Genomic DNA, 15,889 nt, shown 5'->3' with positions numbered 1-15,889 from the left:
TTTTACTAACTCATCAAACCTTTTGAATTGTGTTATGGAAGTTATTCTCAATTACTTATACTTCTTCAAAATATGGATTATGAACCACTTCCTCCTCTCATAGAGATGCTTGTAGAGAATGGGTATCCTTAAAATATAAAGATATAGAGAATGGGTCGGAGATGCACCAAATAGGTGTGCTTTTGTCTTTATTTGACATATTAATATATTATTATACAAACTTAAATACATTACATTATTTCTGTATTTTAGAAAAAGATAATGAGTAATATTTTGGGGGATGCACCAATAAATTCCAAATTAATAACTTATGCACTGTTTAGTCTTAAAAGTTTTCTTATAGACTGAAAGGTCTCATTACAATGTTAATAACATCAGATACAATGTTAATAACATCAGAGTCATGTTACAAACATTGGATTTCAAACATCTAATGCTCATCAAATTTCAATAATGTTTGAAAATATAGGATGAAAAACATCTAATGTTCATCAGATTTCAATAAATTTTGAAATTATAGAATGAAACATCAGATCATTTACATCAATCACATCATGTTGATGTAAAAATGGGACTAAATAGAGCATAAGAAAACTTTTAGGACTAAATGGTTCAACGTTTCAAAAACTAGGACTTATGGGTAAATTTTCCTAATATTTTTAATTTTTTATTTGTTACACTAAATTAGTTTTTAATTTTTTAAAAAAATTTAAAAATTAATTTTGAAAAACCAAACGAATCAAAGTTACAGTGGACAAAAAAAAAAATATGAAGTTTGTAAAATGTAATTTATTAAAAATTTGTATAATAATGAATTATTATGTCATGTGAAAAATAGAATCCCCTTTATTCCAAAATTTAGGAGTTTAGATTGGAAAAAGGTACTGGAAAATTTAAAGGAATTCTGGTATATAATTTACTTTAAAATTTTAATATTGAGGGAAGGAGAGAGGGGAGAGAGAGAGAGAGAGAGAGAGAGAGAGGTGTATAGGAAGCACATCACATGGCTTCGTTGCCGCTGGGACCTCACCATCCTCCAGACAACCATCACCATGACCTGTTGAAGCTCGCGCCTCCCCGTCCGCCGGAAATGGACTCCGATAAGGTACTTCCGCCACTCTCTCTCTCTCTCTCTCTCTCTCTCTCTCTCCATACTCTCCTGCTAACTTCCACTTTCTCTGCGACGATCTCTCACTCCTCTTCCATGACTCACCATTTGGTTTTTCTGGAACAAATTCGAGCTCAGTCTACTCTAATTCGTTGTCGATCTATCTTCAGACCTTCAATTTCTCCCCGATCTCTGTCTTCTCGTGTTCTAAACGTGGTCGCCGGCAATAATGTCGGAAGGATTTTCCGGCGATCGGAAAAATTTTGCTGTTTCTTTAACTATTCTTGCTGTTATTTTGAATTTTGAGATGTTTTTGAACTTGGATTTGGAGTTTTTAGGTTTTCATAAGTCTAACAAAGGGAACAGAAAGTGTGTGTGTGTGTGTGAGAGAGAGAGAGAGAGAGAGAGAGAGAGGTGATACGCTTCTTGCATCTCTTGTGATGCATTGAACAATTGTTATTTGTGAACAATTTGTGCTTTGCTTAGGGTTAGATAGTGTTTTCTTTTTCTTTAGATCTTTGTTTTGTTGATTTTCTTATCTTTGTAGTGCCTTTGTAATGTTATGTTAAGTAATCTAATGCTGTATTAATGTTGATTTAATATTGCTTTGTTAGATTTTTGATTTGTGATATGTACCTTTTTTGTTATCACAGTTTTGTACAATTAGGGGTTTGATGTGAAGTATGCTTTAATTATTTTGAACTTTTTTGTTTCTTCCTTTTTTGGTCCTTTATGTTGATTGTACTTCAATCTATTATGGTTTGCTTCAAGCTGGTGGCGGCATTTGATTCTCTCTGAATAGTCTCTTGTTTCAAATGCAAGCTTTGTGCCATTTGATGCTTTCTACAAAGCTATGGTCATATCATTTTGCTTTTCCTTAGCGTACTTCTTTAGATCTTCGCTCATTGCTTCAGTTAGATTCATTTCTCGGAACTTCATTTGCTTTTGAAGTAATCTGTTCAATTATGGTAATCATGTTTGATTGTTGATGCTAGTTAGATTACATACTTTGTTCTTTGTGGTGTCATCATCATCATCATCATCATCATCATCATCATCATCATCAGGGTCCTTGTAAAGGATTTATTTATTTATTTATTTTTTATATATATTTATTTTATAAGAAGTTGTAGAGGATGTGATTGATTTCATCGTCAGTTATGGTAGTCTGTGCTTGTAATAATCATCCAATTTGGTTCACATTGTAGGAAATGACACCTGCTGTAATTGAGGGAAATGATCAAGTCACTGGTCACATTATTTCCACTACAATTGGTGGAAAAAATGGCGAGCCTAAACGGGTGAGGGCTACATTTATTTAATATTCCAGTTCTAGTGGCTATTATTGTTAAGTATGTAATAAGCCGCTTGTATTTTATTTTCTTTTGGGTGTACATAAACTATCCACTGTTAATTCTTGTAAAAGGTTTAAATTTATTAATAATTTATCTACTTCCTAGGGAATTTGTTGTTTTTGCAGAGTTACATGTCCTCTTTAGACCTAAGCATTGAGACATTGAAATTTTTTTTATGTAGTCTGAAGGTTGAACTTCTGAGGAGATTCACAAGTGAATGTCTTTTATTTTATTTTATTTTTTGGGTAATTCCTCCAACTTGGGAAGCTAAGCTGTTGATTTATAATGCCTTTTGCAGACCATTAGTTACATGGCTGAGCGTGTAGTGGGTACTGGATCATTTGGAATTGTTTTTCAGGTAATGTAATCTGAGTTTTATTTGAACTTCAGTAATTCCAGTATCAATGATGATTTAATGTCACTTTCATTCAGGCAAAATGCTTGGAAACTGGAGAAACTATGGCCATAAAAAAGGTCTTGCAGGACAGGCGGTACAAAAATCGTGAGCTGCAGTTAATGCGTTTGATGGATCACCCAAATGTGGTTTCTTTGAAGCACTGTTTCTTTTCTACAACAAGTAAAGACGAGCTTTTCTTGAATTTGGTCATGGAATATGTCCCTGAGACTATGTACCGCGTTCTGAAGCATTACAGCAATGCAAATCAGAGGATGCCGCTCATCTATGTCAAACTTTATACATATCAGGTTTGAATATATATATATATATATATATTCTTTGTTACTCTTTTATTTCCCCTTAGCCTGATAAAAGTTGAAAATGCTTGTCAGATATTTAGGGGGCTGGCTTATATTCATACTGTTCCTGGGGTTTGCCATAGGGACGTGAAGCCTCAAAATCTTCTGGTATGTTATTCTATATCTGCTTTCTTGACTGAGTTGGAGTGTTTATCTTAACCTGCTGTCTGTTTATCCGCAGGTTGATCCTCTCACCCATCAGGTTAAGCTTTGTGACTTCGGAAGTGCAAAAGTTCTGGTATGCTTATTTGCCTTGTCAATTATGTTTTACATTTTTATTGTCTACAATGTCTAAATATTTGACTGTTAAGAGCAGACAGATCAGTTCTTTCTGAATTACATGTTGTTCTACACCATTTGAAGTTCCAATTTGAATTACATTATAAGTTATGAAGGTTGTATGATACAATCTGATGAGTGGCAGTACTCATGTGAGGATTTTATGTGGAACACATTTGGACTGTGATAATGTTGGAAGTGAAATTTTTTCGCAAAATTTATTGCATCTAACCAGATTTAGGAGCTATGTACTTGTGAACATGAGCTTCGACTAACTTGACAATGCCCTTCATTTGTAAATAATGCTCGACGTTCCTTTATATGGACACTACTCAAATCTAGGGTTCTTAGTGAGTGAAGCCAGCTTGGCATGCTATAGGCTGGCTGTTACTTCTTTCTTTCTAACAAATTTAAGAGGGATAGTCGGTTGACTACTTGCACAAAAAAATCACCTTGCTTGATCACGAGTTTCCATGCATGCTAATAAGAGAGATAAACCAAGAGAGAGGAGACAACTAGGCTCTGTGGTTTGTTCCTGCACTATTGTTTTTGTTTCTTTTTTGCCTTTCTTTCTTTCTTTTTTTGGGATAAATTCGCTGCATTTTGATATCCTTATTTCATCAAGATTGATGTTGTAATCAGGTCAGGGGTGAAGCAAACATATCATACATATGTTCTCGTTACTATCGTGCTCCAGAACTCATATTTGGTGCAACAGAATACACAACATCAATTGATATTTGGTCAGCAGGTTGTGTCCTTTCCGAGCTTCTTCTGGGGCAGGTTTGTGACTTTATAGCATCTGCTACTAGCACTTTCTTGATTATTATGTCGAATGTATTTCTTCCAATATATTTTGCTTACCTCACTTTCTTCCAAATTTTATCATAGCCCTTGTTTCCTGGAGAAAATGCAGTGGACCAACTTGTAGAGATTATCAAGGTGCTGCATCATTCTCTGTATTCATATTTATATGGATCACAACTTAATAATTTGAGTATTTAATTGATTCTAGAACCTTCTTACAGGTCCTTGGTACTCCAACTCGAGAAGAAATTCGATGCATGAATCCGAATTATACAGATTTTAGGTTTCCTCAGATTAAAGCTCATCCTTGGCACAAGGTATGCAGTTTTCATTTTCTTTTCTGATATGTTGTTGGTTTTCTTAGTGGTTTCCTGAAGTGGCTTTTAGTTTGAAAACTGATTGTCCAGTTCTTTTTTTTCAGGTTTTCCACAAACGAATGCCTCCTGAAGCAATTGATCTGGCTTCACGGCTCCTTCAATACTCACCAAGTCTTCGTTGCACTGCTGTGAGTTCCATTTTCCCCTTCTTGTTGTGGTGTTTTGTCAGTTTTATCTCTGAGTAAAGCCCATTATTGCATCAAAACCTATAAGGATCGCATAAAAATTACCCTTTCAAGGATTCTGTATCTTTTTTGCTGTTTTAAGTTGTAATTCCTTTACTAATATTGCTCTTTGCTGTTGTAAATTGTAATTAGTACTCTGAACTGACTCAGCTCCAAAATCTATTGTAAACTGCCACTGTTTTGTTGACTAGCTATTTTTCTTGCTGCAGTTGGAAGCATGTGCTCATCCATTCTTTGATGAGCTTAGGGAGCCTAATCCCCGGCTTCCAAATGGTCGTCCTTTGCCCCTGCTTTTCAACTTTAAACAGGAAGTACGTATCCTAACTACTGCATTTATCATTTTGATACTGTGGGAGAAGTGATACTTCTTCCAATATGATTTTACCCATTTTAGATAAGAGTGAGAGGAAATAAGAAGGTTTTATATATATGGATTTTACTCATCCATATATGGATATCCATTTTACACTAGGCAGGTATTAGGTAATTTACTTGTGTTTCTGCACATGCATTATATACACGCGTTTTCTGATAACAAATCTAACAGATTTAGATAGAGGAACCACATTGAAACTCGCTTGAAACTATACGGTTTGTGTGTAAATTGAAACTACAAGGTCCAAAGTGAAATTAACGTGAAACTATAAGGACCATTTGTGTAATTTACCCTTAATGGTTATTGGATTTAACTCCTAATTGGGTTTTCTATCAAGTGAATGAGGTAAATTGATTGAACTTGGATATTCTGTGTCAGGTTTAGAATGGATCATTTATTTCACTACTACAGTCTTGATGAAGCTAACAATAAAAGGTTGAATATGTGAGTGCAAAATATTTCATTGTGTGGCGTCCAGCTGAAGATTACATGTTATGTTGGCTTGGCATGTATATTCTAAGTTAACTGCATACATTACTAAATTTCTTTAGATTAAGTTGCCATCAGTAAATACACATCATATAAAGAAAACTTCGATATGTAATGCATTCTTCTAAATTCCTTTCTGTAAGCCTTACGCTTATCATTTCTGCTATCTCTTTATAAATACCATTTTATTCCCTTTTTTTTTTTTCTTTCCTTCCCTTTTTGAATATGTCTAACTGTTCAAAACTGATTGCAAATTGCTTAGGTATTGGAATTTATCATATAGTTTGACGGCAACATTTCATTTTGTGGTGCAAAATACTATTTGTTGGTCCCATTGCATCTTAATGTAAGACTTCCTCCAGTTGTATGTGAGAATCCTGTGGACCCATGTTTTGATACAATCATTCGTATGGTTGCTTTATCAATCCTGTGCATTTCATTTGCAATAAAGTCCAATTTTCTTGCGCCATTCAAATCATTATTTGCAGGAGTCATCCATAAATTGTTGAAAGAACGGTTGAAAATAAAATCGTCAATCCCTAGTTTAATTATTGAATTTGTTTTTCATTTCTCATATTTGGTTGCAGTTAGCTGGAGCTTCACCTGAGTTGATCAATAGGCTGATACCAGAGCACATCCGACGGCAAAGTGGTCTCAGCTTCCCCCACCCGGCTGGGACATAAACAGATCAATCTAAGGTAGAATCAACTCTTCTGCCAGTTGATGGATGTGAATTATAAGGGAGCTTCTGGGGGTTATTATCAGCAAGGGTTTTGGCCTAACCTACATTTTCCTTGTCCAACAATGATGTATTTTGGCTTGACCAGGAATTTGGCTATTCTGTCTACTATGCCATCCTAGATAAAAGAACCTCTTCCAAGCTTCTGTACATTGTTTTGATCGTCGTAAAGATTTGAGAAAGGTAGGAGGTACAAAATGGTAATGCTCTTTTTATGTCTTAGCTAGGCAGTTTGTCTGAAGAAACATCAGAAGAAGCATCAAGGGCTCTTCTTAGTCTTGCTTGTTTATACTTAGCTGGGGATTATTTCCTTCTCCTCATGTGATATCTATGTAGTGGCTTGTTTTTGGTTATTACTGCCTTTTGAATGTGCTCCAGACATTTCCATTTCAATGATGTGCTATTTTAATATATGCTCGCAAAACATGAACATTACAAGCCCAAAAAAAAACAAAAACAAAAACAAAAAACACGCGGATTATATTTTTTTGGTGCAATTTACGAAACAAACAATCCAAACGATGAGCTTTTAGGACACATTATTTAGAGCTTCAAATTGTCTTCTACAACAAGAAACCCTCCAACACCAGAAAAAAATTGGAGTGCTCAAAAATCATTGGTCCATTTGAAACTGCCTCACACAATGAATGTATCCCTCTTATTTTCTTGGATTAGCAACTGTATTGGTTTGAGGTGCATGAATGTCATTTGGTCGAAGTCAATTAAAAAGGGCAAAAAAAAACTAATGATATTTGTAAAGCCACAGTACAATATTATTGACAGTCCAAAAAATTATTTCTTCGGAGGTATAAATTCCTGTAAAGAGTTTTTAAGCAGATTTTGTGACCTCATGGATAGCATTTGCTAAGTATCCAACATTGCCTGTAGTAACACCTGCCATACTGTATCATATTGTTTGTATATTAGCTTTTAAATCACAAAATATATATATAAAAAAAAAAAAAAAACAAAGAAATGGTACCTGATACGACCATTGCGTGTCATGTAAATATGGAATTCACTCGTCAAACGATCAACTTGTTCGGGTGTCATCCCACTATAGCAGAACATGCCAATCTGTTTGCAGCATCCACAGCACAATCAATAATTCAAAACAAATAGGAGACAACAATAGAATAGAGCAACACAAATGATCAATGAATATAACAAATTATCCATGCCTGCTTAGTTATGTGCTCCCATGAAAGAGGTGACCGCAAATTTTCAAGGTTCTCTTGTAGAGCTTTTCGCATCCCAATGATTCGATCAGCCATACCCTAGTGAAGAATTCCCACAAGATCAAAATTTTCAGCAAGTTGCAAATACTCAGGTGAAATAAAGCAATGTGTTCAGCATAAACTATGCATGTTAACAGATCTCCATATCAAAGTTAATTTCACAGACACAGAGAGAGAGAGGTGGTGCATTTTTAATTGAAGAAATAACAGGATAAAGAAAAATAATAATAATGATTGAATATGCTGTACATGCTTCTTATTCTATGCAATCTAATAAATTCAAGAACAAAATGATTTATTGGCGTGAAATTTTTTTTTGAACACTCCCCATCACCTAATATGTGACACACTTCTCAAAATTCATAGTAGCATATGTAGTTAGGTAAATTACAAGATCTGTACAAATAAATTCACTCCAGCATAATGTTTCATAAAATAAAACAAAACAAAAAATCATGTACCAAACCATGAAACTAATCTTTGAAACTATCACTAAATATATAGCAAAGTTAAAGAATAAAACGATTCTAGGTGGATGTAAGAATACATTTCGTGGTAATAATCACTAACAAGACTTGTAGAGAAGAAAAAAACATAACCCATCAAACATACAAATATCTATGGAGGGAAAACATAGGGTAGTCGTTAAATCTCTTTTGGTGGTGACAACTGACGAGAGCACCTCTCATTGTTCTCCTGCCTGAAACTCTTGAATATAAGGAACATTTATAGCTCTCCTTTCCATTGGCATAGCAACAAATAATGACTCAAAAGGCTACATCATACAAATAAAAAAAAAGAAAAAAAGAAGCCTAGATCATATTTTACTTTATAAAGCATAAGGGGTCATGTCTCATGATCGCTAGGCTGTACGAACACGGTCATCTCATTTAGTTATAAAAGTTGAACGTAATGGAAGCTTCTTTTTTTCAATATTGTTATTATTTAGAAAATATAAACAAAGGAGAAACCAATTACAGCAAATTACCTTAACTTCCTTGAGCCACAACTTCTTCAAGTCTGGATCACCTAGTAAAGTTGAAACGATGAGTGCGCCATGAACAGGTGGATTACTGTACATGGGCCTGGCAAGCTGCTGCAACTGACTTTTCACAGCTACTGCTTGTTTTTCATCTTCACAGACCACACTGCACTCAGTCGAAAACGGCATCAGAAAAAGATAGTATAAAAATCTCTGCTTTCCGAACAGAATTGACAAAGAACAAGGAAGGCTTGCAAATAAACTATAGAGTTTGTCTTCAACCAAGTGAGCAATAGAAAATAGTATGTATAATCAACAACAGATGCCACTCCCCATACAGATATCACAAGTGGCATTTTCTACTTCTCATACCTTGAAAGAATCTTATATATTATGTAATGATACTCTACAGAATGCTGATTATGCACTTCCAGTAGAACTGTGATTCAAATGGTGAATTAACCCTGAGAACAAGGCACAAAAAATAAAATCCCTATAATCTATCTTTAAATAGAAAACTTGCTAGCATGATCTAGTTATGATTTTTTTTGTCTTGCAAGTTTAAGGTTTCAGATTTACTCTTCAAGCTTCATTCGATTTTCACCCTTGGTGATGGAGTACTATTCTTAACTCTCCTTTCCAATGGATTTAAATCTTCTTCCAGCCAAGTTTCATCAATCCCTCAATCCCTTTTATGACAACAACAATACCACTCATGTCACCATCATCTTTCCTAGTACAAGATTCAAGGGTGCCACAATGATTGGAAGATGAAGCCACATTTATTGGATCTTGCACTATAGAAGTAACCTTTTGGGGGATACCCCTAGATTTGATACACTAACCCACCACCTAAAAACAACCTTCATAGAGTGCCTAGGTGATGTGTGTGGCAATTGTATACCTGCCACGAGGAACTTCACTAATCATAAACACGAATTAATAAACAAAGGACTCATAACCAATCAAACTTGGCATTACTTGTTTGGTACTTTACTTCTACCATGTACTTCTGCATCATATGTACAATAGGCCAACCAACCACAGAAAAAAGGCAACCAAAAAAATGTCAAGCTAAATTCAATCATCAATTAGACAATTAAGTGTTGATAAACAATGAAAATGATTTTCTTAAAACTGAAACAAGTGGGAGCTAAGTTATACTTTGAAAAGAAAGTACTCAAAAAGATCACCTGAGGCATCCAACTCTCTGGCCATAGAGTCCCATATTTTTTGCATATGATTGGGCACATCCAATTAAGTGACCATCCTCAAGAAAAATCCTAATAGACTTTGCATCCCTTTCTGGATCACCGCTAGCAAAACCTTGATATGCCATGTCAAAGAATGCAAAATGACCCTTGACCTGAAAATAAATATATTTATATATTGGAAAATAGAAGTGAGAGCAGAAAGGAAGTCTGATGAGATTTATACCTTCATCTGGTAAGAAATCTCTCCCCACTGTTCCTCTGAAGGATCAACTCCAGTAGGATTATGAGCACAAGCGTGAAGCAGAAAGAAAGAACCATTTGGAGCATTCTACGCAAGGGAATATACAAATAAAATGGGCAAGGAATGGCAAGAAATAGAACAAAAGAGTCAGCAAAGAAGGACTGACAGCACTATAATTTAAGAAAATGATCAAATTAGGAACATCTTTAATGTGCCTTGGATACCTTAATGTCGTCCATCATTGCAGCAAAATCCAACCCTCTTGACTCTGGATGATAATAATGGAATGTCCTTTGAGGGACATGGGCATCTCTCCAGATGTTATGATGACTGTTTAAATATCACATTGCAAGGCTTAAGAACGATATACCATGGTAACATGACAGAGGAAACAAAAGGCAACATTTGAATTTCTGAACTTAATTAGCATTTTATTTTAAGTACAAGAATCTCCACTATGGAATCGAACCAAAATCTTCATACTCACTTGGACCAGGTAGGGACGGGAATGTAGATTTGAGAATCAGGGGAAAAACGTTTCTGAAAGTCTGCAAAAAGTCGGCATGCACCTGTCCCAGAAAGAGCTTGCACCGCTGCAATACGCTTATCTTTAATCAAATCAGAATCCTCCCCATAAGCCAACTTCAGTGTTTCGTCGACCATCTTCATACTCCCTCCCATGGGAAGATATTCCCTGGGGAGATTTTAAATATGAATAAAAGTGTAGAATGCATTTCCTCAGTTCAAAAAAAACCAAAAAAAAAGGTTCAATGATGTGTTACCAACTCACCATAATACTACCAATGGAAAAATTACCAACTAAATGAATGGAAATCACATACACCTTTTCTTTTCTCCCACTTAAACTACATACCTACAGGTCATTATTTTTCCCTAAAAAGCATTCAACTTGTTTGGTTTTGATTTTCAAAAAATATTTTAAAGAAAATTTCACTTTTTTATTTTCTGAATTTTTTTTTTTTGTTTTCAATGAATTTTTTCAATATTTTAAGTAATTTTTTTAATTTTTAGACACACCTAATATAAATACACTTAAAAAGTATAATATTTATGAATTTTTTTTTTAAAAAAAATTTACTAAATACCAAAAATACAAAAATTTAATACATTTTTCATATTTTTGTGTATTTATTAATTTTTAAAATATTTTTTCACAAATATTTTACTATTGAGATACATTTAAGTAAGGTGCATCTAAAAAAGTAAAAATACTGCTTAAAATTTTAAAAATATTCACTAAAAATAACAAAATACGAAAAATAAAAAACTCAATTTTCAGAAAACTGAAACGAAACACATTAATTAACTGCTCATCCTATTAAATCCAAAAACTAAAAAGTTGAGCATCCACATTAGCCTTAACAGATGGGCTTTTTGGCTAAATATAACTAGTAAATTATGAAAACGTTGCTCTATTAGTCTTAACAAACTAATTTTATGGCTAGCTATATTTATATTTGCTATAGATAGATTTGACCTCTCTATCTTGACTTTGTTGAGTACTAATTATAGAGAGAATGGATAACAAAATAATTTTTTAATAAAAAAGTTAGAATAGAGAGTCTAATGGATGGTGTATTTAAAAAGAAAACTATACAAAACAAAAAAGTGATTTTTAAATTGTAATTTAGTTCAAAACTTGTTGAGCTTGATGTGGATACTGAAAGGAGTAATATCATCACACAACAAGCTGATTTTGATTTTTGTTGTGATATTCATATTCATATTTTCCTTTTAGCTTGGCCACTTTATACTTATCTACAAAATAAAAAAGTAATTTTTAGATTGTAATTTAGTCCAAAACTTGTTGAGCTTGATATGGATTCTGAAAGGAGTAATATCATCACACAACAAGCTGATTTTGATTTTTGTTGTGATATTCATATTCATATTTTCCTTTTAGCTTGGCCACTTTATACTTATCCCTCTGTTCAGATCAGAGAATTCATGTGATCTCATAGAGAACCAAAATCATACTGTAAAAAGACTTCCCAAAATTTATTTCTTGTACATATGTACCGGGCGCAAACTTTTATGATGGGGCCCCTTATATATAATCACAAAAGAAAAAAGATTTGGAAGGTAAAATTATAAATACTCACAATTTTTATTGATCATCCTTAAGATTTGAAAATTATGTAATAAATTCTATAAATTTAACATAATTGCAAGTAAGGCTAAAATAAACTAAATCAATGTAAATGGTGTCTAAATGCAAAAATAATCAAAGATAAAATATACATTTTAATGTAAGAGATGTTTTTTTTTATTTTTTTTATTGTTTTTATTTTTTTATCTATGTAATTAACGAATGATTGATGTAAAGAGAGTTTTATGTTATGAATAAAAACATTTAGGGAGCATAGTGTAGTGGTAACAAACTTGGGGGGCTTCATATGTTTTCTCTAAACCTTAAGGGAGGTTAGTATAATTTACCCATTCTTGTTATCAGCTAGTTTCTACATAAAGTTTTTTTTTTAATATAATTACTAAAATTATATACTGAAATTCAATTTAAAACAAGAAATCAAACATTAAACAAAATTTAAAGTTATAACGCTAAATAAAAAAAAAAAAAATCAACTATAACAAAGTATCACTTAAATATTACTTTTCTCACATGTTTAGTTGCAAATTTACTAATTTGCTTATATAATCTATATTATCTAACATTTAATTTTTTGTTGATTAACATTACAAATTAATTAATCTTTCCTTGTAACATGGTTAATTGAATGCATGATTTGATTATCTTTCAAATTTTTATTTTTCTAGAGACAATTGTAACCGGTGTAGTAAGCAAAATTTTATAAACAATTTATGAATTGAAGAAACAAACATATATTACTTTTAAATAATTCACCACTCTAATTGGCCCTTCATTTAATTAAGACCTAATAAAAGTATTTTTATTCATAAACATATAAGGTTTGGGGCCCTGTTTTTGAACAAACTGGGGGCCTTAAGTGGCCGCCTACCTTGCATTCCCTCAGGATCAAGTCTACACGTGTAAATATTTTTTACTTTCTAAAAGTAGAGTACGTTTTCTTCCAAAATTAACTCATTTCATATGATCGTGAAAATTATTTTCTGTTCGCCTTTCATTTTTTATAATTCAAAGTGCTAAAAACAAGAAAATAACTTTTAAAAAATATTATTGGCCGAAACAAGCAAAATCTCAATATAATATCCACGAAAACAAACACAGCTCAAGAAATCTGGTTTCCACTAGCCAAAAAGTGAGATTGGAAATTTGCTTATCAACATCAACAATTTAAAAGATATATTTAAAGTGAGGCATAAGAAAACAAAGAATCAAATTGGTAAGTGGTCGGAAAAAAAAAAGTAAGAATTTAAAAGGGGACCATATAAACAGGGACGAAATTAGGAGAAAATTATAAGAGATTATGGTTTTTTGTTTCTGTGAAAAATATTGTTTGCCATAAAAATTTAAAAATATATATATTATTTTATACATAAAATGGTTCTCCAGTATAAAAAAAAAATATATGTCATTCTTCTTTTATTTGAATTATTTCTATTTTATACCAAAAAAACTTCATCTTATTAGAAATTACTTTTATGATATTTAATTTTTTTTATGTATATATAATTTATATATATTATATTATACATACATATATATATTTTGTATATATGATAAAAAAAATTATTTTTCTTTTAACCGTCTGATAATAAAATCTTAATTCCATTCCAGCATAGTAATTGAGTCATTATATGTCTATATCTCAAGGACCTCACTTTTCAGACACAAAATGTTTCCAACTAACAAACAAATTGGTAAAACCGCGTTGGGGTTCGAATCTTACACGTTGCGTAATATACTTCCTTTCTTTATTGTCTTTCAACCAATTGAAATTTAACAAAAATAATAATAATTAAAGAAACAGTAATTGTAACACGTAAGAGATCTGTTCGTTTGGTAAGAAAATTGTGGCAGAACGACGAGAAACAAATATCAAATTGTATACGAATTCAGCATTTGGCAATTAAACAAAACAAAACCTCCTGCTAGCTTGAAAACAAAGCAATTAATCGGAAAATTCTAAGTTTTCAAACTATTATCTTTTTTATTTGTTTTCTCAGCAAGGAAACACAGATCAAAAGAGATGGAAAATGGAGAGAGCCTACTCACATGTTCAAATTTCCGGCGATCCTCCTCTCTGCTTCTCTGACACACTCGAGTACCACCGGCTTCCCGTTATCGTCACGATACGCACCCTAACCAATCACGAATCCAAATTAATTAAAAAAAAAAACGAGTCCACAAAATCAAAACTCAAGCTGAATCAAAGTTTCCGAAAATTTTCTCCGGAATGAAACAGAGAGATGAGAAAAAAATAATTTAAAAGGAGTTAAACATAGCTCGTAGCTTACCACTCCGACATTGACTTTGCTAGGACTCGGATCTGCGAGAAAAGCTTCAGTGACACCGAGAATGGGGTCTTTGGGAGCTGGCTCAACTGTTCGCCACAACGAAGAGGACATAGATCGAGCTCCAAACGCTGCGATCGGCGAATTCTTCAGAATTCGACTCGACATCGCAGTTCGAATCGCCATTGTCGAAGAGAGAGAGAGAGAGATTCGGAGAAACAGATAGTGAGCGAAGCGAATCGTGAAAAGAGCAAACAAAAACTGTTATATAATAACAACAATGATACATCCCACTAATTTGGGAGCACTAATAGACCACTAATGAGGTGGAAATTCAAAAAAAAAAGAAAAAAAAAAAAACTTAAGGCTAAAACATCACATCAGTCAGTGGGACCACTCTCTAGAGCTCCTTTAGTGCTCCAAATTTAGAGCTCCCAAACATTTTTCATATAATAATGAATGCTCCTTGAAAAGTGTGAGAAGCTTAAGCTGACTTGACATCTCCGCAGTCGGTTATTTGGACATTATTGTTGTTGTGATATTACAATTATGCCCTCAAATTGTTTGGCTTATTTGGGTTTGCCGGTTACTGTTGTTGAGGGACACGATAGTAATGTTAGCATATATATGGGATTTCACGGCGTGGCACATTTATCTATTTATATGATCAGGAGAAGTTATTTGGTCTTGCATTGTCAAGGTGGTGCTTCGTGACATTGGGGGTGCTCTCGCAACCAGTAAAAAGTTAATTTTTTAAATTTTTTTTAAATTTATTTTAAGTTATATTATTTTTTATATTTTTTATTTATAAAATAAATTAAAAAAATTAAAAAATTAATTTTTACTAACTTCTCAAAATACCATATTATAATTGATGGGATAAGTAGAGCTTACAATTTCATATTTAAAAATAAGAAAATACTTAGGATTTCATTTTGGAAGGCTCTCATGACTTTTAAAGGATTGTGATTGGTTACGTGTTTTATTTATTTAGAAAAATGATTGAGGGCCCGAAATGGCTTGGCTCGAATGTGGCTCGAATTTTTTTTTTTTTTTTTTTTTCTGCCATTTTCGACGCAGAGGAAGCGGAGGAAGAGAGAGAGGGAGAGGGAGAGAAAGAGGGAGAGGGAGAGGGAGAGGGGTCGCCGCCGTCTCCGATCCGTCGCCGATCGCCGCGCCTCCGCCTCCGTCTGCTCGCCATGCCTCTGCTCGCCATGCCTCTGCTCGTCGCCTCAGCCATCGCCGATCGCCGCCTCTGCCATCGCCGATCGCCGCGCCCCCCGCCTCCGCCTCCAGCCCATTTTTTAGGCCCCCTCCAGTCCCCCTC

General features: G+C 33.6%; 2 protein-coding genes across 3 annotated transcripts; one reads left to right on the top strand and one right to left on the bottom strand.

Moving 5' to 3' along the window:
• Nucleotides 1–752: 752 nt before the first annotated feature.
• Nucleotides 753–6,824, top strand: LOC114259857 (shaggy-related protein kinase eta). Of its 2 annotated transcripts, XM_028199889.2 has the most exons (13): nucleotides 753–1,105; nucleotides 2,317–2,409; nucleotides 2,762–2,821; nucleotides 2,896–3,168; nucleotides 3,253–3,327; nucleotides 3,401–3,457; nucleotides 4,141–4,281; nucleotides 4,390–4,440; nucleotides 4,527–4,622; nucleotides 4,727–4,810; nucleotides 5,077–5,178; nucleotides 6,320–6,430; nucleotides 6,560–6,824. In XM_028199889.2, exons 1-12 carry the CDS (start codon nucleotides 1,004–1,006, stop codon nucleotides 6,413–6,415), a joined length of 1,230 nt encoding a protein of 409 aa, XP_028055690.1. In that variant the 5' UTR covers nucleotides 753–1,003; the 3' UTR covers nucleotides 6,416–6,430; nucleotides 6,560–6,824. The 2 variants fall into 2 exon arrangements, with proteins under 2 accessions (XP_028055690.1, XP_028055688.1); XM_028199887.2 differs by having other exon boundaries at nucleotides 6,320–6,824.
• A 369-nt stretch (nucleotides 6,825–7,193) lies between these two features.
• On the bottom strand, nucleotides 7,194–15,030 carry ASP1 (aspartate aminotransferase 1). The gene is made up of 10 exons (XM_082883643.1): nucleotides 14,566–15,030; nucleotides 14,324–14,409; nucleotides 10,634–10,840; nucleotides 10,371–10,476; nucleotides 10,129–10,233; nucleotides 9,885–10,057; nucleotides 8,698–8,857; nucleotides 7,653–7,748; nucleotides 7,454–7,548; nucleotides 7,194–7,373 (listed from the first exon to the last, which is right to left on the bottom strand). Exons 1-10 carry the CDS (start codon nucleotides 14,746–14,748, stop codon nucleotides 7,301–7,303), a joined length of 1,284 nt encoding a protein of 427 aa, XP_082739769.1. The 5' UTR covers nucleotides 14,749–15,030; the 3' UTR covers nucleotides 7,194–7,300.
• Nucleotides 15,031–15,889: the final 859 nt, after the last annotated feature.

Source organism: Camellia sinensis, chromosome 8, assembly GCF_055761805.1.
Source record: "Camellia sinensis isolate YWXY chromosome 8, ASM5576180v1, whole genome shotgun sequence".
NCBI classification, from domain to species: domain Eukaryota; kingdom Viridiplantae; phylum Streptophyta; class Magnoliopsida; order Ericales; family Theaceae; genus Camellia; species Camellia sinensis.
This window is presented reverse-complemented; position numbering and strand designations above follow the sequence as displayed.

Coding starts and splice junctions, on each gene's coding strand:
- ASP1 (XM_082883643.1), bottom strand. CDS start 14,748: ATGGCGATTCGAACTGCGATGTCGAGTCGAATTCTGAAGAATTCGCCG. Junction 14,410..14,565: donor GCAAAGTCAATGTCGGAGTG/GTAAGCTACGAG, acceptor GTGATTGGTTAG/GGTGCGTATCGTGACGATAA. Junction 7,374..7,453: donor ACACGCAATGGTCGTATCAG/GTACCATTTCTT, acceptor AATATGATACAG/TATGGCAGGTGTTACTACAG.
- LOC114259857 (XM_028199889.2), top strand. CDS start 1,004: ATGGCTTCGTTGCCGCTGGGACCTCACCATCCTCCAGACAACCATCAC. Junction 2,822..2,895: donor CATTTGGAATTGTTTTTCAG/GTAATGTAATCT, acceptor ACTTTCATTCAG/GCAAAATGCTTGGAAACTGG. Junction 3,458..4,140: donor TCGGAAGTGCAAAAGTTCTG/GTATGCTTATTT, acceptor TGTTGTAATCAG/GTCAGGGGTGAAGCAAACAT.